Raw genomic sequence first — 24,486 nt, forward strand, 5'->3', positions numbered from 1 at the left:
CATGCTCCACATGTTTTCTTGCAATGATTACTACCTGTAGGGACATCGCTAGCAGCGTTCGTTAATCTCGGCCAGTCACAGCGCACGGCTTGCGTCCCTGAACCATCCCATGCAGCAACCCAGGAAGTCAGAAACCTGCACGGTTGTCGATGAGGTGAGTAAAACCACACGATACGACAGCGGGAAGCGGACCTCGCGCAGCACATTCCATCTAAACAGGTCGTGTGGGCCAGGTGGGGTCTCCAAAGCTTCAAGGCTAATTTCATAACCGGCGCGGTTAGGCGGGGGTTTACTTCCAGCATCGATTACTGGGGCAAAGGCAAAGTAGGGTTGTCCCTGAGCAACTCGCCAGCTCACCAGCTGCTTTATCATATCCGGTAGATTGAGTAGCATAACGAATTCCGATTGATGTATAACGACGGACGGATATAGTACTGTGCGATGGAGAAAAACATACATGATGATCTACTGAATGGGTTATGTAGACAATACAACTATAACATCAGATTACCTATGAACTATAATATAATTGCAAAATTACGACAGCGAACGTGTAGGATCCAACTTAGATAACCAAGCATTAAGCTCCTTCGTGCTTGGAGCCGCGAGCGCGTATGAATTCGACGATGTGAAAAGAGTGAATGTGTGAGGTTTCTATGAGATATGAGTATGAGTACGAGAAATCTTTGGACGGAGATGAGAAACGCACCCCGAGTAACAATTCCTTCTGGGGATCATTCTCAATGTTGACGCCAGACAAATTGACAACCCCGAGTTCTTCGACCTCGTTTGACCGCGAATACATATGGAGGTACGGGCTGCAGGGATTAATGTGATCCATGTCAATGTCGATATCAGACGATGTGAAGTTTTGGACGCACCGTTTCAATACAAACCAACGCCGCTCCCATATGTCTTCGTTGGCGTTGACGAGTATGTTGAGATGCCCCTTCTTGACAGCGGTGTCGCTGGAAATGAAAGTCAGCGCAGTTCACGCCACAAGATCATCGAGAGTTTACATCCGAGGTACAAGCTTGGTTTCGGAGATCAATTTCAAGCCTTCCATAGTCTCAATGTCTTGCATGCTTGGTAGGGACGAAGTCGATTCTTCGGGGTCTGTTGGATCCTGGCTGAGTACAATCTGAAGGTAAGAAGTTGAGTAAATAAGATAGCCGGAGTGTTAATCGGTGAAAGTGCCCGTACCTCTCCACGATGGCCGAATTTCTTGTGCCACAAGTCTAGCGACTTCTTGAGTAGATCTTCGGATCGCCAGATGTTGGATTCCGGGGCTACCTGTCGAACTCGCGAGTGGGCTAAAATAACTCGGATGGCTTGAACATCTGCGGCGCGTCGTTCTGTAGCTACAAGCCGGTTGTAGTCTTCGACGACCGAGATACCACGGGGTTTCCAGACGCCAAGTGCCTCCTCCCCACGAACATACTTTTCGGAAGTATCAAGCCGCCAAAGGTCTTTGGGTGAGCGAGTAAGGGGAGGGGAGAGTCGCACGCTGAAAACAGTACTAGTCTTGTACAGCACTTTCTTTCCGCCCAATATTCTTAGCAACCCAGAGGGTGGTCTGGCGTCCCGTGTTTGCATGGTGATGGCAACGTCCATGCTGAATTGAACAGGCTCGGCGCAGGTTTCTACCGCAATAGCCCAGGTCAGTTGTAGGAGCACTCGGTGATCGGGCGACGTGACTTTGTTCAATAGGGCGGAGTCGTGAACGCTGGAGTCATACAAAGCTGTTGCAGAAAGGACGCCACTGCCATCGGCTTTGAATTCGAGTGATTGCTCTTTAAGCAGAGGCAGAGGTACCAATGCTTTCGACGAGCTTCCGTGTATTCGTCCTTTGGGGTCCACTAAGCGTACGTTGCCAATTCGAACTTTGGTAAATTCTAGCCAGGGAAGTTGCCGACCAGAACTGGACGATAATGAAATAACGATGCGCCGCTGCAGCCCCTGATGCAAGGTAAATGAACCCGGGTCAAGAGAACCTTGAGAGATCACGGGCACGGGCGTATACTCGCCATCGGAACCAAGTTCGCATACTTGAAGCCACGAGACGACGTCATGGGTTTGCTGAACGACGAAATCGTTCTCAGAACGTCGCATCAGTGGCAGGGTAGCTGGCTTAGCTTCAGGGGTAGGAGAATTCGAAGGAGGAAGGAACTTCTGTTCCCTCATTTCATCCCAACGCTCTAATCTCTCTAGGTAAGTGGGTCTGATAGCGGCGAAGAATTCCACTGGTGCATAGCCCTGGCGAAGGTGTGACAATGTCTTCGATGACGCAACAATGGAGAAACTGCGACGGAATTTCAAATCCGACAGGGAGGAATTCTCCAGGTTGATTGCTAAGGAAGGGAAAACCTCTTCAGAAGCTAACGCGGGTCCTACTAGGGAGGACAGCCGGACTTGTAGATGGACGGCAGAGAAATCATGAGAGGAGAGGCCCTTGATCGAGTCGACGGTCAAGAAGAAACTCAGTTTGCTTCCAGGAGGAACGGCGCCAGGATTGGGAGATGAAGACCGGGTAGAAACCGCTGAGCCGTTCGTAAGCTTTTGCGGAACCACGACGTTGACAATCTTGATGTCTATTCGGCAGGAGCCTATGGCTTCACAAGTATAGCGGCAAAAGATCGGAACGGTGGAAGTTGAGGAAAGGCGGCGAGAAAGAGAAGCTAACGAGACGAGCGCATTGCCAATGAATGAATACTCCGGTGGCGGCGAGTCGTAGAAGGGTTCATCGGAGGAGAAGTGTTGGGTATACGATGGCCGATCAATAAACGTAGTAAGATTGCGCATCCGTTGCAGTTGATGTTGCATACGGTCAAGGGACCATGTGTAGATAGCGTTATGACGCTTGTCTAGAACCTTGACGGCCACAGCAGGTTGCGTAGAGGACGCTAAGACTGGGTCAGCAACGTCACCGAATTCATCTAGACCAGCGATGGTATCGACGGCCGATGTGGGTGCAGCCAATGAGCCACCAGATGAGATCGTGAAATTGTATACAGTCTCCTTGCCCAGTTCCTTGCTGGTTGACGTCAGAGAATGTTCTGACCAATGGCATAACATAACACACCTGATGATGTTGGCTTCTTTCACCACGACAGCATTGGACAACACAACTTCTGCCATCGAAAAGGAACGATGCGCCCGCCATTTGTCCAGGACCTTCCTGATCAGTCGTAGTTGTTTCGCGGAATAAATAACTGGCTCGTAATCGGCCAAAACAGCATCTGTGTCCCCACGGGCACGAGCATCGAGAAGCCGCTTTATCTGATTGCGAACGAGATTTAGTTGATGCTCCATGTGTTCCTTTTCGACTTTCAAATCTTCGGCTTCAACTATGTCGCCGTTCATAACTTGCAACCGGTTTTCGAGTTGGTCCTGTGTATCGCGGAGAACATCGCCTATCTCGGGACTTCCGTGACTGGGTAATGCATCCACACTGGTATCATCGGTAGCATCGCTAGGCAATGGTCTGCCGGTTTCGCTCCAGACATCGTCAGCCTGACTGAGGCTGCTTTCGGGCCGTGATTTGAGATTGTGGTCTCGCATTGTCTTGACCTTGGTAATCTTCTCGAAAAGCCGATTGAGATCATCATCCGGGAGGTTATCTAGCTGAGGGTCCAGTCCAAGTCGCGCGTAAGCCGCCTCTCGTTTAGCAAATGTCCAATCGACATCGACATCGCCCGTAGATGAAGCTGGCGAATCTGGCCGAGTGATAGGGGATCCGTCGCCCTCGAGCTGCTCTGCGGTGAGACTCTGTTGAAGATTGGATTTTGCAGTGGCGCGATCCCGCTGCTTGCGAACTTCCTCCGGATTATTGAAACGGAAGACATGGTTATCACCTGCGCGAAGTCAGATATTAGGGTTGCGATTGAATTACGAGAGTATGTACCTAGAATAATGCGAAAGCCGGACCGTAGTTTATACGGCTAATTCATTCACGGGAATAAGCGTTCAGGATAACAGGTGTGTAAGCACACTCACTTGACCAGGTGTGAGTTGCTTGCCATTGAGGAACTATTAAGGGCAGTTGAATAAGATCAGAAAGGCCGATTCTTATCTTATCACAAGGAACTCACTGTGACGCTGTCCGGCATGGAGTGGAGGAAGACCTTGCCATCACTATTATTCTCAAAGTAACAGTGTTCTTCCAGAATGTTGTCGCCACTCAATCGAATAGCTGCGGGCTTCTCACTATCCAGACGGGCAACCTAGATCCACGACGTGGGTGAGTTCACTGTAATCCAAAGGAAGAACCTAGGGGTTTTACCATAGTTCGCCCTGGCTTTATTTGATAGATAAGACACTCGCTCATTAGTGGATCTAGAAGAATTAGCAATGAGTTTCGCGGATATACATGAATCTGAGGATAGGGGGTCGATTGTATTTAATCAACGAACCTTCGTTCTGAGTGACAAGCCCATCTGGTTAGCCTGCACACACGTAGATCCGATGAAGGAGATGGACGCACCAAATTCACTAAGTGAGGCATCTAAACATAGACAGGACCGTCATAAGCATAACGCGAAGGTTTGACTGAATCAACACCAAGTTGTGAACGTGATTCACCTTCTTTGGTGTATGCACGCCGACCAGATTCTTTTCCACAGTTATGCCCAACTCTTCAAGCGCCTTCTCCCGCTCCTTCTGTACTTCCTGGGTCCGTTGCATCTTCTGTTCCCATGTCTCGTTCAAGCTCTGCATGAGCTTCTCACCCGTCTCCATCTGTTCCTGCAATTCTGCCTTCGTCACGGTCTTGATCTTGCCATCCTTCGTCTGGTAAGTGACTTTCTGCTTCTCAGGCGGTATCGTTGGATCGAATGTATCCTCTGCCGTTGAACCAGAGACGCGTGCTAGTAGAAATGAAATCAACGTCAAACGTCAGCCCGCGCCGTCGTCACATGGAAAATACGGGGAAAGCTGTGGGGAAAAACGCACCTCTGAGCATCTCTAATTCCTCCTTGAGTTCGCGTACCAGCTTCGCGTTCGGATCCTCGTTCACCACAGCCTTGTTCTTTATCTTCTTTGCCTGATCGGCATACCGCAACGTACTCAGAGTCTCTTCATAATCAGCTGGGGATATAGCTGCGATCATCGCAGTCTTCGAATTGCCCCCCAGACTGTCTTTGAGTAGCCACGTTAATACCTAACGGAACAATCCATCAATGCGATCAGAAACAGGGACAGGGGAAGATGCAGAGTAGCAAAAGAACGGTCAGCGCCATCAGTTCACTGGTAAATGAAGTGAGCGCGCACCGAGTCGCGATAAGGGACGAACTCGTCTGCCTTCCCTTTCTTCCCCTTCTTCCCGGGATCTACTTGGCTCGCCATCGCAAGAGCTGAGATGACCTTGCCTAGGGTTGTCAGAGATTTATTGATGTTGGCTCCTTCCTTCAGTCGCTGTCCAGTAGCACCCGTCGAGTTTGCTCGCTCTGAACCAGCCAGATCGATGAGACTAGTGAACGCGATCTCGTTAGCAAGCCCGTCACAAGGTGTGAAGGAGGGCGGAATAGCGAAACGACGAGCTCACTTAATTCGAGATACCTTTTCAGTATCCATGTTAGTTTCCACGTCATGCCGCTTCATGGTCAACAGCAACGTGAATACGGCATGAGAACGGGAGGATCTGCGGGGCGTGAAGTAAGTCAGCGGTCAGTCATTGCGAAGTTCGAAAGTAGAGGCGTGGTTGACGGGTGGGGTGAGGGTGGATTATTGAGGACAGGAACGGTGCACGGAAGGTGGAGGTCGGGAGTGATCTAGGAAACGGGGAGGACAGAAAGGTAGAAGCACGCACGTTTCATTCATATTGGTAGCCGCGACCGTCCGTGCCTTGTTTCCTTCGTCCATGAGAGTCATCATCTCGTCGTAGCTACTGACGACGAGCTTGGAGAGGTCTTCTACATAGGGCCCAAGACTTGGGTGTTCTCGGACACGCAGGTTGCCTGTATTCTTAGGGTTCAGCAGGTCTCGAACCTTTTCATTGTAAATCTAAACATGTATTTATAGCACGGGCAAGGGAGCTCGGGTGAGCATCTTAATCGGTGGAGAATATGCGCCGAGCGGTCGTACCTCGATGTAGGAAACTTCGACAGTGAAGTGGACGTTGGGATCAGCGGCCGTCTTCTGCTCGACTCGCACGAACAGTTCAGAGCAAGTCTGAGGGATGATTCCCTTGTCAGGTCCATCTGGGGAAGGTCAGGATCGAAAGCGAGAATCTCAACGAGCAGCACTTACAGCCCATCATGCTTTAGAACAATTGTTCATGGTGAACAACTATCCCCGGATAGACAGAGGTGCGTACTTACGAGTAGGACTTTCCCGAGCCTTTGCAGTTTGTGTGAGTTCTAAGAAACGCCGCGCAAAGGATAAGATCGCGTACCAGTTTGCCCATCTAATCAAAAAGCTAATAAGCTACGTTTCACGGATAGAGGCGTGCATTGCACTTACAGGCCAGAATACACGCATTGAACCCCCCGAACGAATGGTCCAGCAGCTCCTTGCCAAGATCATCAAATAGGGTTTGCTGAGAACAATAGCCTGGCTCGTCGCGCGGGCCCGCCGACCAGTAGCTCTTGTCGAAGGCAAATGCGAGTGTCTTGCGCTCCGTCGCTCGTTTCGCATCCTGTGAAGAACCAGCCTCTGGGGGATCAAGAAACGTCTGGTTCCCTTGCATGCGAATGAGAGGCTTTGCGCCTCGCGCGAGTTCTGAGCGTGTCGAGAGTGATGATATATACAGGTGTCCATGGTTATAGGGTAGTATAGAACGCACCGCGTGAGTTCAGCGGTCGACACCGCACGACCACTTTAATATTTCCATCTCCTCCTTCAGACATGGGTAATCCGTTCGTTTAAATATTGAATAGATATAGCGAGATGAGATTCGTCTAGTGCAGAAAGCGTATTCTGCGCGCGTCGTGAGGCGGGGTCGCCGCGACAAAGCTATACTTGAGAGACTTGAAACCGAGGCGTCGTAAAGAAATCCAATGTATTCGATAATTCTAGAAATGATAGTGGTTCATGCGCGAATTTGAAACGAGGCAGTTGGCGGGAGGAGAGAACAAATGGACGGGCGCCTATTTGCACGCGTGTGGCGGATGCTCATCAAATTGTTTTCTTTCCTCCAGTCGCCCTGATGGTTAGAAAGCTCAAGCACCACGAGCAGAAGCTTCTCAAAAAAGTTGATTTTCTCAACGTACGCCCTTGGTTTTTTCACCTCGGTCACCATCAATGCTCACGGCTATCAGTGGAAACAAGATGCGAACCTCCGCGAGATAAAGGTCCTCCGTCGTTACCACATCCAGAACCGCGAGGATTATCACAAATACAACAAATTATGCGGCTCGTTGCGATCCCATGCGCACCGACTCTCCATGCTCCCAGCACAGGATCCCTTTCGCTCCCGAATGGAAGGCCAGATGCTTTCGAAACTGTACGATATGGGCGTCCTGAACTCGACGGCGAAACTCTCAGATATCGAGAACAAGTTGACCGTGGCGGCGTTCTGTCGGAGACGGCTGGCTGTCTACATGTGCATGTCCAAGATGGCGGAGACCGTTAGTGCTGCTGTCAAATTCATCGAGCAAGGCCATGTTCGTGTCGGACCCGATACTATCACTGATCCAGCGTTCCTTGTGACAAGGTACGTATCCCCTATGCTACTCTCTCGCGAAAAGACTAAATGAAGTCGTGCTCTAGACATATGGAAGACTTCGTTACCTGGGTCGACACGTCGAAACTCAAACGCACGATAATGTCGTACAATGATGAAGTGGGTGTTCGGCCGATATCCGCTGCGAAGCGGTGGAACTGACCTCTTTTTTCTAGCTCGACGATTTTGATTTGCTGTAGGGCGCCTTCGAAAAGTATCACGCAATTGTCGTAATAATATCTCTACGATTGACTGGCTGCTTTCCCGGTCATGGGAGAGACGACGGGCTCAATGCTCCTAGCGAGAATAGGGGATCACGTGATCCTCCTATTGCAACGAATCCAACTCTGGGATGGCACGGTGAAGTAGCTTGCTTCGATATGAACGTGTGTATGTTACGTTACGTATTAGCCTCAACAGAGATTGGTGGTACCAGCGAGCGTGGCGCTGTAAAATCCAGTTTATGGCGAAATGGTCACTTTGTAGCTAACTGAGAGCGTCGCAATCATGCAGGCATTTTTGAGGCCGCGTTTCAACATTGTAAAATTGACGGAGCTGATTGATCTTCATTGCTGCGAGACTCCTTGCACAGCAGGGGAAGTTGCTGTTTTGATGAATTTTCCAAGTTGATGTGGGGCACGTGTCGAAGCCAGTTGGGTGTGAGAAAATCCGAGTTCATCGACGACGACGACGGAGGACGACGGCGAGCCCGACGATGAACGCCAACATCGCACAAAACCCCCTGCTGCGGCCTGCACTGCCGCCAGCACAGCGCTCGACGATACCACAGACGATGGGAATGCTGGCAAATGGCTCAATGACCGACCCCAATACCATCTACCAAGTTCAGATGAACCAGGTGATGAACCAGGCAGGAGGCAATCTGCAGCACCGTCCGCAACAAATGCCCGTGCGCGGCGGCCCCCCGAACATGCAGAATATGGGCAACGTCGGCGTCGGCATGAACCAGCATATGCTCGCCCAGGGCATGCCTTTCGGCCACTCGCAGCAGCAGCCGATACGGCGCGTGCCGTCAAATCAACCAGCACCGCACTTCAACCAACAAATGGCCATGCCCATGAACCCAGGAAATCCGAATCTGCCCAACATGGCCTTTCGACCACATCCTGGGCAGCACATGAACCCTCAGATGCCCCGAAACGTCGGCGGCATGCAGACTATGACCCCAGAGATGCAGATGTCGATGCGTCAAGCTGGAGGGCCCCCTACGAACCAGGGTCCGGGGATGGGGGGCGGGATGGGAATGGCTGGGTTGCCCGCCAATATGGGTGGAATGCCGAATAATCGACCGCCACAACTCATGGGTGGACAGCCGATAGGCCCTCACCTCCCAAACGGAATGAACAACAGCTTCAACCCCGTACAGCCGCCCCAAATGACTTCCTCTCCCCGTCCTGGGTCATCACACATGCAGAACCAACCCTCCATTAGCCGTGCACGGATGACCCCCGAACAACACCAGCAGAACCTGTTTCAAAACGGCCAGCCATTTCCTGGCGGCGCGCGGATACCGCCTTCGAACGGACAGTTTCCTTTCGTACCATCCACTGTATCACCAAACCAGGGAGTCGGGGACGTATCCCATCAGCTAGGCCCTCCATTTAATCCTGCCGGCGGGTCGGGCGCGCCTGGTAATGGTCCTGGTGGGCCAGGTCGGATGCAACCTGGGAGGGCGGACAGTGCAGGATTTCATGTTACCCCCGCTCAACAGTTCGAACAGATGAGCAACGGCGAGAACTTCCCATCTGGTTCATTTCCCCCTCAACGACCGCCTTCCCAACACCATACGCCACACACCCAGCATAATACGCCTCAAATGCGAACTTCTTCGCCGCATCCTCATTCATCTCCGCAACAACATCCACAGCAACGGATACACACTCCTTCCAACTCCCACATGCATCCCCCGCCTCAAAGACCACAGTCTCAGGGGCGACCGCCTTCGCAGGCTGGTCACAGAACCCCCAACCCTAATCATTCTACCAGCAATCCTATGACACCGCAAGGCATGCAGTCTAATCCGATGATGCCACCAGGCGGGCGGATATCAAGACAGCAGCAGCATTCATCAACAACTCAAATCCCTCAAGGAGCGGGTCCTACGCAAACCCTTGTCCAGCAAGCGATGCCTCCCAATCAACCCCTTGTTGCAGTCCAGCAAGGCCCTCCCCGCCCCCCCATGCCTCCAGGCCAACCACCGAATGGTAGCGAGAACAACCAAATGATGAGGACACAGCAGCCAATACCAAGCGTGTTCGTTATTTGCTGGAGTGTTCTAAATTTATACGTCGTCGTTAATATCTGTTACTTCTAGCATCCAACCGCCAGTGGGCAGTGGTCAAGGCTTAATACGATTGCTCCAATTCAGTGGTATCCTATCAGCGAACGACAATTTCCAAAAGGTGAGGCTCCCACACAACATCTCGGGCGGCATCTCGACTTTTGCCGCTTACTGACTCATTTCAACAGAAACTACAGCTATCATGGTGGAAAGAGTTGATCAAAGACTATTTCGCCCCGAAAGCCATCATGAAGTTCACTCTCTGGAAAGACAACTCGCGGCAGGAAGCCAAGCCTTTTGGTAAGTGGTACACCACCATCCCACCAATATGACAGGAAACTGAAGTAGGCCCTAACATACGTAGAAATTGGCACTGCAATTCTCCCTCGGTTTTTTCTCGTTACGGCACAATCTGGCGTCAAATCTATGTCCCTTTCACTAGATGGCGCACGCGAACGGCTATACACAACGGGTCATTCAATAATCGAGTGTGTTACGGCGGTATGGACGTACAAGTATACCAATGGGTATACTGTGACGCTACGCGGACCCCTCACGGTGCATGTCATCATCTCAGCACCAACCCCACCGAGCACCGGCTCACCTGGACCAAATGGTGGTGGAGGCGCAAGCCCACCTTCCGCGCTGCTGCGGTTTGAGGATTTTCAGTTCGATGCCCTGTACCACGATAAATACATCGCTGTCGAACATATCGAAGGTATAGAGAACACGATGAACGGCCCTATGCCCGAGGTGGGACCGCCAGTGCAGAACGGACAAAACCAGAACACGGATCGTTCGGATGAGCAGAGGGTACCTGTGGAACGAGGGTCTGTACCATTGGGGCCGGTGAATGCTTTTGGCATACCCCAGGCAACAATGCGATGTCTCGAGGTATGTCTAACCTGTATATTGAATGGATACCGGCGTGCTCATATCTCCTCCAGTTGGCTGAGAGTGTGGGCCAGATGGCCGACTTAATTTCTTTTACCAACGAAACTGGTCTAGGGCCCATGGGTAAGGACGTGCAAGCTTCGTTTATAACACGGCTGACCGTCTCTGTAGACGCTCTGAAGCAGTTTGCGCAGAATCTTCGAGACAAGGGGTTGTCCGTCCCACCACAGATGCACACAACGCCGTTCGTGAACGGAGGTCCACATCCTCAACACCCATCATATCCCCCACCCCCACAGTTCAACCAGATGGTCACCAATGTTGGCCCACCACAAGGAGCCGTATCAACACATTACCCTAACGTCATACCCTCGTCCAACCCTCTGCCTGGGTCGATAAATTCGCCGCAGGCCTCTACGTCTGGCGGCAATTCACCACAGAAGCAGCATAAGACGATACCCCAACAACAACAAGGACAACAACCTATGAACGGCGCCTCATCTAGTTCCGCCACTACTCCTGGTGTGTCGACAACCGGCGGCAACACTCCCTCGATGGCGAATGCGACATTGAAGCGGAAACAGGGGTCGGAGACCGCTTCACCTACAACTTCACATGCTGACCAGCCTCCACTAAAACGCCAAGGTCGAAAAAGAAAAGCAACACAGAGCTAGGTGCTTTATTTCCGTATGTATATACTGGTTTCTCGTCTCGCACTTTTTGCTTTCAGATATTTGGTCATTTGTGATAATTAACATAGATATATACCGTACCATTACTCTACATCAATATGCATCGTTGTGCGTCGTCCCTTATCAGTCTATTTATTATTCCTTTGTACTTGTATCAGTAATAGTATTTTCGTCTTCGGATCTGATGTTCTTCTCGGAGCTGCACCTTCATTGACGTTGCCCTTGAGCGCTTCCCGGCCCTGTTTCCTGTATCTTGTTTGCTTGCTTTGAATAAACGGACGGTGCGAATTGCATAGGAGATATGAATGGGGGATGCAAAGTGTAATATGTATGTGCCAGAATGATGAGGTATACACATGATGAGTAAGTATATGGATGTATAAAGATGGCTACCGTATAATTTAGAATGTTCTCCAGGTCTTCAGTACATGGTACCGTTCGGGGTTTCATGTATAAAGTCACATTGATCCCCATACCGACATCTGTGAAAATTCGGGATTATATTAGTTTTACGCTCACGCGAATTATGGATTGTGCTCGCCTTCCAGCCGCATAGAAACTGCAAATTCGCTTTTTATTGTGTCTATGTCCGCCGTCCTCTCCTCTGCCTCTGCCTCTGCCTCGCCCACGACCGCGCCCCCTTTCGGATGGCCATTGGTCACGCGTATCCTCATCATGATACCCTTGCCCAAATTCGGAATACGTATTATTCCACGCCTGATCGACATTTCCATATGGCTGTGCGGGTTGGTTATTCCCGAGCTGCTGCAGGAGGGACTGCAGTTGAGGCATCTGTTGGGCAATAGCTGCTATCTGCTCGAAATTGAATTGTGCACCACCTAGCTCAGCACCACCACCATTCTCGGGCGGCTGGGAATAGTCCATCCCCACTCCCGAGCTAATCTGCCCCAGGAGATCGCTCACGGTGCTAGTAGGAGGGACCTCCGGTTCTGGTGCCCAAAATATAGCATCAGCTTCGGGACCACAGGTCATCGTTGCCATGTCTTTGATAACTTCCTCTTCGGGTAATACTTGCGACGGCTCGCCTGGTGTGTCCGGGATGTGTTGAGGCGCCATGTACACAGCACCCAAGACGGTCTGTTCGCGCTTCTCCTGCACCTCTCGCTCTTCGCTTTCCTGTCCTCGCAAGGGTGGAACGATTGTTGAAGAGAAATCGATCACTATGAAAACAATCACACCATTATCGGCAGTTGAGCGGATTAAGATTTCATTGGATGACAGACATAATATTGAAATTTGCTTACGGATGGGTTCAGACCAGTCTACAGTTTCTTCAAAAATATGCGTGTGCAACGCAGCTCCCTCGCCCCGCTCCAGTTCGCGCAAATTGCTGTGCAAGACATGCGCACCCTGTATCGCAAAAGTGCACGGATGCAAAAAAGGGAGCCCATTAATGTACAGTACAGTTAAAGCAAGCAAGCGAAAGTAGCTGACATCTACTGGATCGTCATCGTAAATGGCTTTCTCAATGAGACGTATATTCTCAAGCTGGCCATCCGGAGCCCATGTGACGCTTTTTCGCTTCTTTGTAGATTTGGAAGAGTTCAAGGGTTGGAGGGGGGTGTCCACTGGTGTGGCGGAAGCGGGAGGCGGTGTTTGAGTGCTTGGTGACTCTTTACGGCCCTTGGCCATGAACTTCAGAGCCTCCTGAAAAGGATCTATAGAAGAGGGCTGAGCTACATTCGTATCTGGTTCCTTCTTGACCACAGCAGCAGGGGGGGCCTTCTTGAAACTCGGTAGTTTAGGCTTCGGCTTCGGCGCGGAGAAGAAAGAGGAATCAGATTTGGCGTCCTTGACCGCAGAAACCGCAGGCTTGACTTCCTTCTTTACCATTGGTTTGACCGATGACGAAGTTCCCGTGGCCGGCTTCTTCTGGGGAGGCACCGATTTGGATGACGGGGGTTCACTGAGCTTGCGTTTCTTCACCTTGAAATCTATGCTCAGCGTCAGATCGACAGGACATCGTATAGCGGATGGACATGACTCACCCTCTGATTTTATGTTTTCGGGTGGCTTTGCCGCGTCTGGGGGCGATATTAAGAGACGCCATCTCCGTTCAATATTCGAAGCCATGTCCTTGATCGCTGCACAATAGGTTGGTAAATTACAATGACAACAAGATTCGTTGTATATTATAATAGCATTGGAATGCAGTCCGTGTTGAGTCGAGATAGGCTGATTCCCTCATTTGGGTACGTGAAGACAGTGGAGATGAACATACCAGCTGAAAAGTCTTCCTTGCTAATCTTGACGATGACCTTACCGAGCTTGGAGGTTTTCAATAGCTCTACCGTCAGTGGCAGTCGATCAAGAAGCTTGCAAACAATCTCAGTGTACCTCGAGTATGTTCATCGGCGATACACTTACATGGAGGAGCGGCATGGTAGTTTCGGAAAGCGGATCGCCCGTCTTTGCAGCCGAGATGGCTGACCAGAGCCATTTCCGAGTAACATCCATGGCAAAAGGATTTTCAGCCCAGGCACGGAAGTAGTGGTTGCCGGCACCATCTCTTATCTTCGTGAGTATTTCCAAACGCACATCATGGTCCACGTTGGTGGGGCCGTAATCTTCGATATGATCCATGAGGCTGTTAACTGCTTGGGCGCCTGTAAATGCAGATGAAACTAGGAGGGGCTTGAGGACCGCTTGGAATTGCTGCTTGCGTTCCTGAGGCGTGAGGGTCGGAGGTACGATCGTGGCAGAAGTGGATGTTGATGATCCCGATGTCGACGAAGAAATGGGCGGGGAAGGGGCGTAGAAGTTGGCGGCTGTCAGCGATGACTGGGGATTTGATATCGACGGGGACTGGAGGACCTGAGGCGACAGAGTGCCCTGGGATTGTGTGTGGTTCTGTAGCTGTTGTGCATAATGCTGTAGGTAAGGATGCAGATTGTACGCTTGCAGATACGCTGAGGCCCGTTGCTGCAACTGCTGTTGCTGTTGCTGCTGCTGGAGTTGGGAAGGTGATTGGGATGAGGGCACACTCGCGCTCGGCTGCGAATATGTCAGTGTTGAGGAGCTTGCGCCATTGGTCAGAGCAGGACTGTAAACATCTTAGGGGCTGCCCGAGCGTAAAGTGTATGTTCTAGACTCACTCAATCACCATCGGAGGGGATTGTGACGTGTGCATGGGCTGCTGTGACCGTTGCTGTTGTTGTGGTTGCTGCTGTTGCTGCTGCGAGGAAGAAGGGATCGTGGCACCTGGATTTGCTCCATTCAACGTAGAGAAACTTGATATTGGCAACGAGCCCCATGATGAACCGTACGCGATGGTATTGAAGGGGGCGGCGGAATAGAAGAACCCAGGGTGACTCGGGTACGGGGAATGCGAAAAGGAGGTGGCCGTGGCCGACGAAGGTTGGGATGCTGTTCCGCAGAAACCAGATCAGCGAAATTGGCAAGCGCGCGTGGAAGTTCGCTTACCTCCGAAAGACGACGAGTACGATGCCGGCGCTGTGCACGGGCGTGAGCTGTATTTTCCAAGAATTTGAAGCGTTTCTCGCACCTCCGAGCCCCAGAGAGCCATAATCATCGATTTCGATGGGCTGGGGTGCTTCTGCGGCCGAGTTTGGGGCGCCATTGGAAGCACCTGATTCGCCCATGCTCGTGGAAGGCGGTCTTTGTTGCTCATGAAGGGGATTGTGGGCGGACGACGTCTCCTGCAGCATCGGGGCCTGCTGCTGCTGCTGCTGGGGATGCTGAGCTTGGATCCACTGATACATCGAATCCATATTTTCCCTATAAATTATGATATTTCTTTTCAACTCTGAGGCCTTTTTTTCTCTACAAACTGCAGGGCTGGCTATATGGGATTCGGATGAGGAAAGACGGCGACAGAGCAGCTCCCAGCAGCCTGCCTGTAAAACCTGCGCGCTGGCGTTGGCGGTGATCTTCAAGGGACTCAGTCAGTGTAAACGGCGACGACGACAAGAGCAGCCCGCACCAGCTGAAACAGTACCTTTTTTCAGTCGCCGACTAAACCACATTCTCACGGTCACAAATCCATCACACGGTTTTGTTTTTGTTGATCAACTTTTGTTGAAGCAAAAAATTCAACTTGTCTCGCCGCTTGTGTAGTGTCGATATCACAAATGGCCAACCTCGCTGATGGGGCTACCATGGACTTCCACAGAAATCAAGTATGTCCTCCTCATCGTACCCCCCTCGCTGCCACCCTTACAACTTTCACACAGCTCGCTTTGAGCCTTGACAATGTCGCTGCAGCCATGCGCCAGTGCGCGAGCATGGCAGACCATTTCGCTCAGCTGATCAGGGCGTCCGCAGTGACCCCGATAAACCCCCAGATGGTTCATGGTATTTCCCTTTCCACCTCTCCTCGGACGCGCTGAGTGTTGACGCGCCGCACGCAGGACACCCAGCTCTCCAAGCCCCTGTTGTTCCAAACGGCGGGGGGATCGTCGGCGCGCCTCTGGCAGAGTCGAACGACGGGGAGAAGACCCGCAAGCGCAAAGCTCCGGCCGAGGACGTCGCTGAAGAGGGCAAGAAAAAGCGCAGCAAGAAGCCCAAAGACCCCAACGCGCCGAGACGCCCTGCTTCCTCGTATATCCTCTACCAGAACCATGTGCGCAAGGACTTGAGGGCAAAATTCCCCACCCTCTCCAATGCTGAGCTCCTCAGTATGATATCAAAGCAGTGGGCAGAGATGACCGAGGATGAGAAGCTCGTAAGTCCCAACAGCGGCATTGTCTCACTTTGAACAACAGTATCCTGACGCGTCTGTTCCGTTGCAGATCTATCACCAAGCCACAGCAGACGCGAAGGAGAAGTTCCAAGCCGATAAGAAGGCATACGAGAACCGCTCTCCGGAGGAGGTTGCTGCTGCTACCATGGCTGCCGAAGAAGCTGCTGCTGTAAGTGTCCCTTAATATGACCAGACTGGGCTGTTTCGAGTTTAAACCATGTATGGTAGGCAAAGAAAGTAAGAAAGCCGCGCGCGCCAAAGGCTCCCAAAGTGCCGGTGCAGCAGCTCGCTGCCCCCGCTGCCCCGAAGGCCGTCGTTTCCTCGAGTCACGACGAAGCTTCCGATGAGTCTGATGAGGATTCTGATGAGGACAACCCCGCCCTACCGAAAGGCGTCGCGGCGAAATCAGCCCAACAAAGTGATAGCGAGGAGGAGGAGAGCGATGAAGAAGATGATGATGATGAAGAAGAGCACCAAGGAAAGCGACAGAAGGGTGGTCCAGCTCCCGCGGGCAAGCGAAGAAACCACGCATGATGGTGATATCTATCTATCCAAACCACGATATTGTATAATTGATGTGTTTATCTCTCTCCCCGCGATCAGTGTATCATGATCGATCTCCCTTTTCCTCATTTTATCTACCCCACCCCGCCTATTGTTCTTTTTTGGCTTCTGCGACGACCATTGTGTGTTTCTATATCTACCCGGGTACATTATTTCGATTCTCTTAAGGACTCGCGGCCCCTAATTTCTACTTCTTGGATTGTTACCAGATCCTTCATAGTTGTTGATATGTTCCTGCTAATTATACGTTGCCATATGGCTGTTCCCCGTCCTTCCACTTCCATCCTGACAGATGGGTGTCTCCAAGCCCATTGCACGGCGCAGCGAGTTAACTTTGGCTCAGCACAGGTATTTTCACAAGGCTATCGTTTGTCATCAGCATCACCAATTTCCATTGCCGAGGCAAGGTCACATTATAGGCACTGCCCATCGATGGCGCTATAAACCCACTTTGGGTCACTCTAGCGTCTTTACTTATCCTTTTGATTTCTGACTCTCACCAGACGAGCCATCGACGATGGAGAACCCAGATAAACGGCCCCTCCCCCAAGGGTGGATAACGCAGTACGATTCGAGGTAAGCTCGCCACTAGCTCCATTAACGATCACGATCCTGACTCCATGATTTAGATATAGCGCCTGGTAAATGAACGAACCTCCCAGCTCATCGAGAGCGAATCAGCTAATGTCTAATAAATCCAAAGGTACTACGTGAATACGTCAGCTTCACCGCCTGTAACGGTATGGGAGCATCCTCTGGGTGCTCCCCCTCCCGCTCCTCCCCCTTCGCATTACGCCCCACCGCCCGGACCTCCACCTCCCAACCACAACACCTACCCCGGCCAGAGTGCCCCACCGTATCCTAGCCCAGGTCCCAGCCCCGGTTCACCCCCATATACCAGCGCACCCAATAGTTACTACGGCAATCCTCAAGGGCAATATGGGGGATACCCAGGTGCAGGCGGAGGAAGCCCAGGCGGCTATCCCGGGCAACAGCCCGGCTACGGCGCACCCCCACAACCCCAATACGGCGGACACAACTCCCCACCCCCCTCCGGAGGCTGGGGCGGATACCAGCAACCTCCCCCTCAGCAGAATTGGCAGCAAGCCCCGCCGCCTCAACAAGGAGGGAAAGGCAAGGCGTGACCCCTGTTACCCCCTAACATAATCTCATTTCCGGCTTGTATCTGTAGGACTCTTCGGTGGATTGTTTGGGAAGAAACCAAGCTCAGGATACGGAGGAGGCGGAGGCTATGGTCAGCAGCAGCAGCCTGTTTATGCTCAAGCGCCGGCCAAGTCAGGTGGGATGGGAATGGGTGGGATGTTGGCTGCGGGTACGTGATGTGTTCGTTGCACAGGGAATTTGATGCAACCCTATGATCTCTAGGTGGTGCCGGTCTAATTGGTGGTGCTCTAATTGCCAATGCCCTCGATGATTCGCAAGAGGACGCCTACAGAGAAGGTCTGCTACTTTCCTTTTCGATCAACACGCTTATGTGTTTGCTTACTGCTGTCGTACTTAGGCTACGAGGATGCCCAAGATGGGGGAGGATTCGACGACGACTTCTGATTAATTAATGGGTTTCTTTTCTCATCATTGCAAGACTCTCGATTGCGTGGCTGTTCGTGGATCTCGGAAAGCACCGTCTCCCTCTGTACTGCTTACACTTGATGGCGTAACTTCATTTCCCTTTCTTATGTTTCAGTCTACACTTGTGCTTCCTGTTGGCGCGGTTTTATCGCGCTCTAAACGTAACGTGAATTCATGCTTTAACTATGTGAATTGTATTAGAGCTATATATATTTCGAAGCACCCCGCAATGGCTAATATGGTTCTAGGCCAAGTAGTCCCTGACATGCACCTTCAACATCAGCAACCTGAGCGGCGAACATAAGTGAATCAATATAGCGACAATCCGGGGAAACAAGTACCTCCTTCGGGGCATTGACGGATAATACGACTGGGTGCTCTGGGCCGACAAGCACTTCATCCTGATGTTGACAGATATTCAGAATGGAAATTTAGCGTGGCCATTGGGCCGTGACGAGATGAAAGGACTCGCCTCAATCCGAATCCCTATATCATGGAAATGACTGGGAAACATGGGAGACGGAGGAACGTAAATGCCTAGACAATCAGTCATGTGAGCTACTCAGCGATCGGATATCGGAAAGGCCTGAGCTAGTACTCACCGGGCTCAATAGTAAGTACCATGCCCGCCTTGAGTCTGCATCCACATTGAGTAAATGATTGCTAAACACTATGACGAAAATCGACAGTTACGCACGGCGCATTACGGTCAAAGTGGGTTGACTCGTGTAAATCTTCGAGACGCACGATGAGTGTCAATTAATTATCCGTGAAATTCGCGTGACGGACCTATTCCGATAGGGTGACTGAGTAGATGAGGGTAGAGTATGCGTTCGAGGTCCCCACTGGAGAGGGTGAATCCGATTTGTTTGAGCTCGGTGCGTAGGAGGTCACACGACTTTCGATGAAGATCCATAAGGCTCAGCCGAGAAGACTCAGTGCACAGGGAGATCAGTGTCTTTTGAGCCGATAGAACAGCAGAGTATAGATCCCGCTGTGGGCCTGAAAACGAGCCCGAGACAGGGTATGACCTCGCTGACCACTGAATGAGTCTACGTTCTGGGTAGTGTGGGGGGAGGACCTACTTATATCAGCAGCATAACCGCTATCAAACCGTTCGTTAATCGTATTCTGATGAGTAATTGAGAGCGGGACGCACTTATATTCACAGCCTGCATCGACAAGAAGCATTTCTCCTGCTCTTATTAAGTGGTTGTTCGATGTGTAGTGAATGATAAGGGCATTGGGTCTTTCGGAGCGTAAAATAATGAGTGACAGGGTACTCAAATGAAGTAGGGTGATCTACCCTGATGCAACAACAGGAACATAGGCGAGTCGTTGTGCACCCGAAAGACTGCACAAATACTCGAAGTGGGCTGCAAGAGCAGATTCAGAGAGGCCAGGTCGCGTAAAGCGCATCGTCTACAATAACATCAGGCTCGTCTATCAATGACGTCGATGTTGACCCTATACGGACCTTGGCATGAGCACGACCACTAATATCGGCGGCAGCCCGCATAATCTGCTGCTCCGCTGGAGATTTTATGTTCCTCAATTTACCTACCTCTGACGCCAAAGGCTTTCGGCGAGAGCTCGCAAGCGCATCGATCACCGCTTCGTGATCCGTTCGTCCACTAATCGGAGACGCCAGGAATCGCAGAAGCCCTTTCGACGCGTACTTTGGGCCTCCCCTCTTGCGTAGCACGCTCGGAGGGAGGTCAACGTAGACGTTAGTGTATTGGTGGATGATGGATTTGAGGTAGGTTGGGAATTCGTCAACGGAGGTGGCTTCGTCAGCGTTGAATATCTTCGCGGCATCACGGAATGTTGTCCTGAAAGTAAGAGAATGAACATTCTGAATGGTTGATTATTTGCATGGATAATACCTAGCTCCGTCCCATTTTTCTTTGTCGGTGTCTTTGCCGCCGCAGAATAGGTGCATGCGATAGCCTTTCGGTGAAGAAGAGTTCTTTTCTAATATCATGGATTAATATCAAGCGTACCACACAAGCGAAATTACACCAGCCTAACACGATCGCCGATTCTGGTTCTTCAAAACCAGTGAGGTACCAGAAATCCGAGGCTTGACGATACTTGTAACTGGCATGCGTAGGTCCAACCAAGTTCAAATAACACACAAATACTCACAATATATCTACACAAATCGATCAGAACGCGCTTCCTGAGGATCAACAACGACCGACGCGAACTCACTAGCACTCATGTATTTTATCGGAGCAGCCACGGAGACGACGAGGCTGTCATCGGGCAAATTATCCATTAGCTTCCTCCGCCTCGTTTCGTATTCTTCCGCAGGTATACCTGGTGTCAATTCATTGGGCTTGACTGTCACGAAGCATCAGTGTCCCGTCACACCGAGCTTGATGCCGCATACCGAGATGTGGGTGGCTTTGGCATAACGGTTGACCATAGCATGACGGCTTCACTGGTATCGCCGTTTCCGTGGCGTATTGTCGCCGTTGCGGACGAGGTAGCCTCTTGCGAGCAAAACTCCTTCGGACGAGTTGAGTAGCGGACATAAAGCAAGCTTTCGGCGAACTCGGAATAATCGGCACAGTGCAGATATATTCGTGGGCAATTCTTCGTAATCACTAAGTCACGAGGTCGTGATCGTGCAAAAGTATTTCCTGAGCCTAGTACACCGTCCTCCGGCACACCGGCATCCCCCCTTCGGCACGTTTGGGCACTTCTCAAATGTCAGTCCTCCGTCAAGGACGCCGCATGAAGACTACAGACAATTGTATATCTATATAGTAAAGGGGTAACAGTATAAGCCTCACACGTGTGAAAAGTGACAGGCATTGCCTCCGATATAAATCATGAATAACACTTTCTCTATAGACAGTGATCTTCCAGAGCGGCGTAGTGAGGTAAGTATTCAAGAAGAATTCCTGCAAGACTGGATACTTGATCGGATAACTTGAATCATAAATATGCCTGGATAGAAACACGCTGGTAGTGCGTACTTGAACTTGCGCTTTGAAGTATTCACTCAGCGGAAGTCCGATCAACAGAATGGACCAGTTACCGATCAAGACCATATGAGAGTATTTATCGTAAAATAATATGGTTCCCCACTTTTGACGATTAGATGGTTGTGGAACCAAGGTTTACTGCATGAGTCGCCTCGCAGTTCCAGTAAGTCTTGGGCGCTTTTCTGCTCGGAGATTCGAAGTCTGCTCAAGAAGGCATTTCCACGGTGTCTAGCTAAGTCACAAACCTGTCACAATCTGACCTTTCCAATTGTGGTCCTCCAGATTACATAGTACACATACACTTGGTTTATCACATGCAGCGATGCAACGCAGTAATATGTGCATGCCAGATTCCTCGTTGTTCCTTTCGCCGGATCCATTAGAATTAGCGGCACCACAGGATTGACTTCAAATGATCAATGACTTGGGACTACTATACTAGACAAGGCTTAGACCTGGCCTCTACAGCAACATCTTTTGGCTTTACTGCTGCCAAGACTGGCACAAGGCTTGGAGTGAGTAGTTTAGTACGGATCGCGTGCCAAAAGTCTGACCACCACGATGTTAGTTTTCTGTAGCCAGGGGCATTGCACATACTGCCTTTGCGGTCACAGGAGCCGTAGTTGACCACACTCTTTTTCGAGGAAGCTCTATCGCAAGCCCGGTGCTTGGTGGAGCAGTAACCACTGTGATTTCCCTAGCCGAGCAGATCACCCTGGCTCCCCTTCATCTTGGAGAGTATATAACGACGACGTCTCTCCTCGCTGCACATGGCTCCATCAATGTCTTGTCCGTAATACTTCCTGGAAGCAGCGAAGCCTCGTTCTCCCTCGCTTCATTCATCACACTGGTAAAACGCGAATGGAACAGCCCGACGAATAGCGCCAGTCTTCCTACGACCCAGTTCGGCATAATCCAGGTGGCCAAAGCAATTGTGGGCTGGGTCGCATTGCAAGGTGTAACACAGGAATGGCAAGAGAAGAGGTGGTTTAAATCCCTGCGCGAGATTAACGTCAACGACAATCGCAGATCTATGAGCACCATCAGACAGCGTCGGTGAGAATATCTTGCCCTTCGAGCCCGCCGTCCGTTAACAAAAACTCTCAGAGGATCCCGAATACGAGTCACGTCCGATCTGATTTTCCCCGGAAACAGTGGTCAAATTATTGCTGCAGATATTGGTGACATGCCAGCGCGCGCCTTCAACGCTTCCTCACGATGGAAGCCATCGGGTCGTATACCAAACGAGCACCTGAAGACCACCCTTCGACGACTGTCGAAGCTAGTCCTTGCCGGATACGGGGGCGCAAGTCTCCTGTTCTTTGGGGTCTCCCCCCACGCGGATGCAGCGGAATCGCCTGCACGTCCAGGGAAACGAGCCGACAAGGACTCCGAACAGTACCAACTCGCGCGCGCCATCAACGCATCTGAGGCCGAAGCAGCTGGCGAGCCCTCTGAGGTCGACGACGCCTCTGAGTCTGTCGGCGGCTCGAAGTACTCGTGGTGGGATGTCCTCCTCGGCAAGCACGATCACGAAATCTTCGAACGTGCAGCGAACTCGATGGACAGCGAGGCCAAAGCCAAAGCGCAGATGCGCACATCCGCCGTCATCGGCCTGGAACATCTCATGCCAAGATTCTGGGTTCTCACCGATCATGGGCGAAGTCAGATCGTCCTTGTCTTGAGAGGTAGGTGTTTGAGGGTCAAACCATCACGAACCACAGAAAGCTAAATTATGACTAGGGACCATGTCACTGAATGAAATTGCTGTGGATCTGACTTGCGACCCCGAAGAATTTGAGCCAGCAATTACGGTCCGTTTGGAGGGCGACGAAACCCCCGTTCCGGGACAGTATAGCATCCCGTTTCCATCTGTCGCCCAGAACCGACCCACATACCACGTTCACGGCGGCATGCTGCGCATGGCTCGGGCGATGGGCGACATCGGGAAACCAGTTCAGCTCGCAGTTCAGGAAGCCCTCTACAAGAACCCTGGCTACGGTGAGTAAGTGCACTACGAATGAGAGATGCAAGATCTCACCCTGATTCTCACTCGCAAACAGAATTAGTATTATGCGGCCACAGTTTGGGTGCCGGAGTGGCTGGGATCTTGGGCATGGTGAGAATATTCCCTCATATGTCACATTAAGCTACTCTTGGTGGAGACTGATGACCTTCTCGTGGAGATGTGGGCAGACCCTGAGACTTGCTTGACCGTCCGTTCTAGTGGTCTCCCCCTTGGCCGCAAAGTGTCCGTATACTGCTTCGCTCCTCCGTATGTCATCTTCTTTTCTATGTTTGTCCTCTCGTGTGGGGTGATTGCGGGGAAGACCCTGTTCTTAGAAACCCCGACGACAAAGTTGGATGTTTGCTTACGGGCACTCCACCCCAGGGGAGGGTTAACTGTGGTTCTTCTGATACTAACTTTCTTTGGCGCAGGTGCCTCATGGATGCGAGCTTGAGTCGACTCGCAAACAAGATCATCGTGTCCTTTGTGTATTCCCATGATATAGTATCACGGCTCTCTCTCGGTTCCGTTAGGGATTTGAAGAACGCCGCAATGTGGTTGTGCGATGCAAATGAGGCAAAGGGGGAGAAAGAAGATGGCGCCGGGTATGCTGGTGTCACCGCCCGAGCTCGTCGCTGGAAGGCGGGTGAAGGATCTCCAGATGATCCCGATTGGGTATGCTGGTGGTGTCTTCCATTTCGTCTTTCTTCTAATATTTCTGCTGTGTTTTAGTTCGTCGCTGTCCGCAAGACACTCGAAGCCAATATGCAGATGGCTGACTTATACCCGCCTGGTCGAGTATTGTGGGCACTAAGGGACAGCGACCTGCATCCTTCCCATCGGTCGCACCGGGGCACTGATGAAAAGCTGAGGCTTTTCGATGTACTCGACGTGGAGAAGGTATTTTCGCAGATAGTGTTCTCCAGAGACATGCTCAGGTAGGGTTCGAGAAGTTCAGTATGCCACTAGTGCTCATCACTCCCTCATCATAGTGCACACATGCCTCACCAGTACGACCGTGTCCTTCACGACCTTCTATAACTTGCTACACTTGTAC

General features: G+C 51.3%; 8 protein-coding genes across 8 annotated transcripts; 5 read left to right on the forward strand and 3 right to left on the reverse strand.

Moving 5' to 3' along the window:
* Nucleotides 1-537: 537 nt before the first annotated feature.
* On the reverse strand, nt 538-6,845 carry KLP8 (kinesin-like protein Klp8; the record flags this gene model as incomplete). The annotated part of the gene is made up of 23 exons (XM_036775108.1): nt 538-654; nt 710-818; nt 882-968; nt 1,020-1,141; nt 1,204-3,034; nt 3,083-3,854; nt 3,905-3,941; nt 3,997-4,029; nt 4,092-4,223; nt 4,283-4,335; nt 4,413-4,419; nt 4,484-4,504; nt 4,582-4,865; nt 4,951-5,158; nt 5,269-5,467; nt 5,543-5,638; nt 5,807-6,000; nt 6,082-6,197; nt 6,247-6,257; nt 6,318-6,336; nt 6,392-6,403; nt 6,460-6,717; nt 6,782-6,845. 23 exons carry the CDS (start codon nt 6,843-6,845, stop codon nt 538-540), a joined length of 4,782 nt encoding a protein of 1,593 aa, XP_036633610.1.
* Nucleotides 6,846-7,144: 299 nt separating this feature from the next.
* On the forward strand, nt 7,145-7,860 carry IMP3 (Small subunit (SSU) processome component; the record flags this gene model as incomplete). The annotated part of the gene is made up of 4 exons (XM_036775109.1): nt 7,145-7,204; nt 7,257-7,651; nt 7,708-7,780; nt 7,837-7,860. 4 exons carry the CDS (start codon nt 7,145-7,147, stop codon nt 7,858-7,860), a joined length of 552 nt encoding a protein of 183 aa, XP_036633611.1.
* A 515-nt stretch (nt 7,861-8,375) lies between these two features.
* On the forward strand, nt 8,376-11,530 carry PC9H_005546 (uncharacterized protein; the record flags this gene model as incomplete). Its single annotated transcript, XM_036775110.1, has 6 exons — nt 8,376-9,934; nt 9,996-10,083; nt 10,151-10,262; nt 10,327-10,856; nt 10,910-10,979; nt 11,028-11,530. The coding sequence occupies 6 exons, from the start codon at nt 8,376-8,378 to the stop codon at nt 11,528-11,530; spliced, it is 2,862 nt and encodes a 953-aa protein (XP_036633612.1).
* A 439-nt stretch (nt 11,531-11,969) lies between these two features.
* Nucleotides 11,970-15,300, reverse strand: PC9H_005547 (uncharacterized protein; the record flags this gene model as incomplete). The annotated part of the gene is made up of 10 exons (XM_036775111.1): nt 11,970-12,030; nt 12,090-12,729; nt 12,814-12,919; nt 13,004-13,503; nt 13,558-13,653; nt 13,791-13,884; nt 13,937-14,612; nt 14,665-14,935; nt 14,993-15,022; nt 15,075-15,300. 10 exons carry the CDS (start codon nt 15,298-15,300, stop codon nt 11,970-11,972), a joined length of 2,700 nt encoding a protein of 899 aa, XP_036633613.1.
* A 360-nt stretch (nt 15,301-15,660) lies between these two features.
* Nucleotides 15,661-16,805, forward strand: PC9H_005548 (uncharacterized protein; the record flags this gene model as incomplete). Its single annotated transcript, XM_036775112.1, has 5 exons — nt 15,661-15,708; nt 15,763-15,883; nt 15,940-16,253; nt 16,294-16,440; nt 16,500-16,805. 5 exons carry the CDS (start codon nt 15,661-15,663, stop codon nt 16,803-16,805), a joined length of 936 nt encoding a protein of 311 aa, XP_036633614.1.
* A 547-nt stretch (nt 16,806-17,352) lies between these two features.
* Nucleotides 17,353-18,404, forward strand: PC9H_005549 (uncharacterized protein; the record flags this gene model as incomplete). The annotated part of the gene is made up of 6 exons (XM_036775113.1): nt 17,353-17,411; nt 17,539-17,681; nt 17,737-17,976; nt 18,028-18,168; nt 18,222-18,296; nt 18,358-18,404. 6 exons carry the CDS (start codon nt 17,353-17,355, stop codon nt 18,402-18,404), a joined length of 705 nt encoding a protein of 234 aa, XP_036633615.1.
* A 254-nt stretch (nt 18,405-18,658) lies between these two features.
* Nucleotides 18,659-20,965, reverse strand: PC9H_005550 (uncharacterized protein; the record flags this gene model as incomplete). The annotated part of the gene is made up of 15 exons (XM_036775114.1): nt 18,659-18,712; nt 18,767-18,826; nt 18,898-18,962; nt 19,028-19,062; nt 19,123-19,159; nt 19,215-19,460; nt 19,511-19,530; nt 19,585-19,674; nt 19,732-19,847; nt 19,903-20,257; nt 20,312-20,399; nt 20,452-20,525; nt 20,574-20,580; nt 20,640-20,771; nt 20,821-20,965. 15 exons carry the CDS (start codon nt 20,963-20,965, stop codon nt 18,659-18,661), a joined length of 1,524 nt encoding a protein of 507 aa, XP_036633616.1.
* An 875-nt stretch (nt 20,966-21,840) lies between these two features.
* Nucleotides 21,841-24,470, forward strand: PC9H_005551 (uncharacterized protein; the record flags this gene model as incomplete). Its single annotated transcript, XM_036775115.1, has 9 exons — nt 21,841-21,936; nt 21,990-22,477; nt 22,529-23,109; nt 23,165-23,422; nt 23,485-23,540; nt 23,608-23,696; nt 23,861-24,104; nt 24,162-24,367; nt 24,422-24,470. The coding sequence occupies 9 exons, from the start codon at nt 21,841-21,843 to the stop codon at nt 24,468-24,470; spliced, it is 2,067 nt and encodes a 688-aa protein (XP_036633617.1).
* Nucleotides 24,471-24,486: the final 16 nt, after the last annotated feature.

The sequence above is a fragment of the Pleurotus ostreatus genome (genome assembly GCF_014466165.1).
Source record: "Pleurotus ostreatus strain PC9 chromosome Unknown scaffold_3, whole genome shotgun sequence".
NCBI lineage: Eukaryota > Fungi > Basidiomycota > Agaricomycetes > Agaricales > Pleurotaceae > Pleurotus > Pleurotus ostreatus.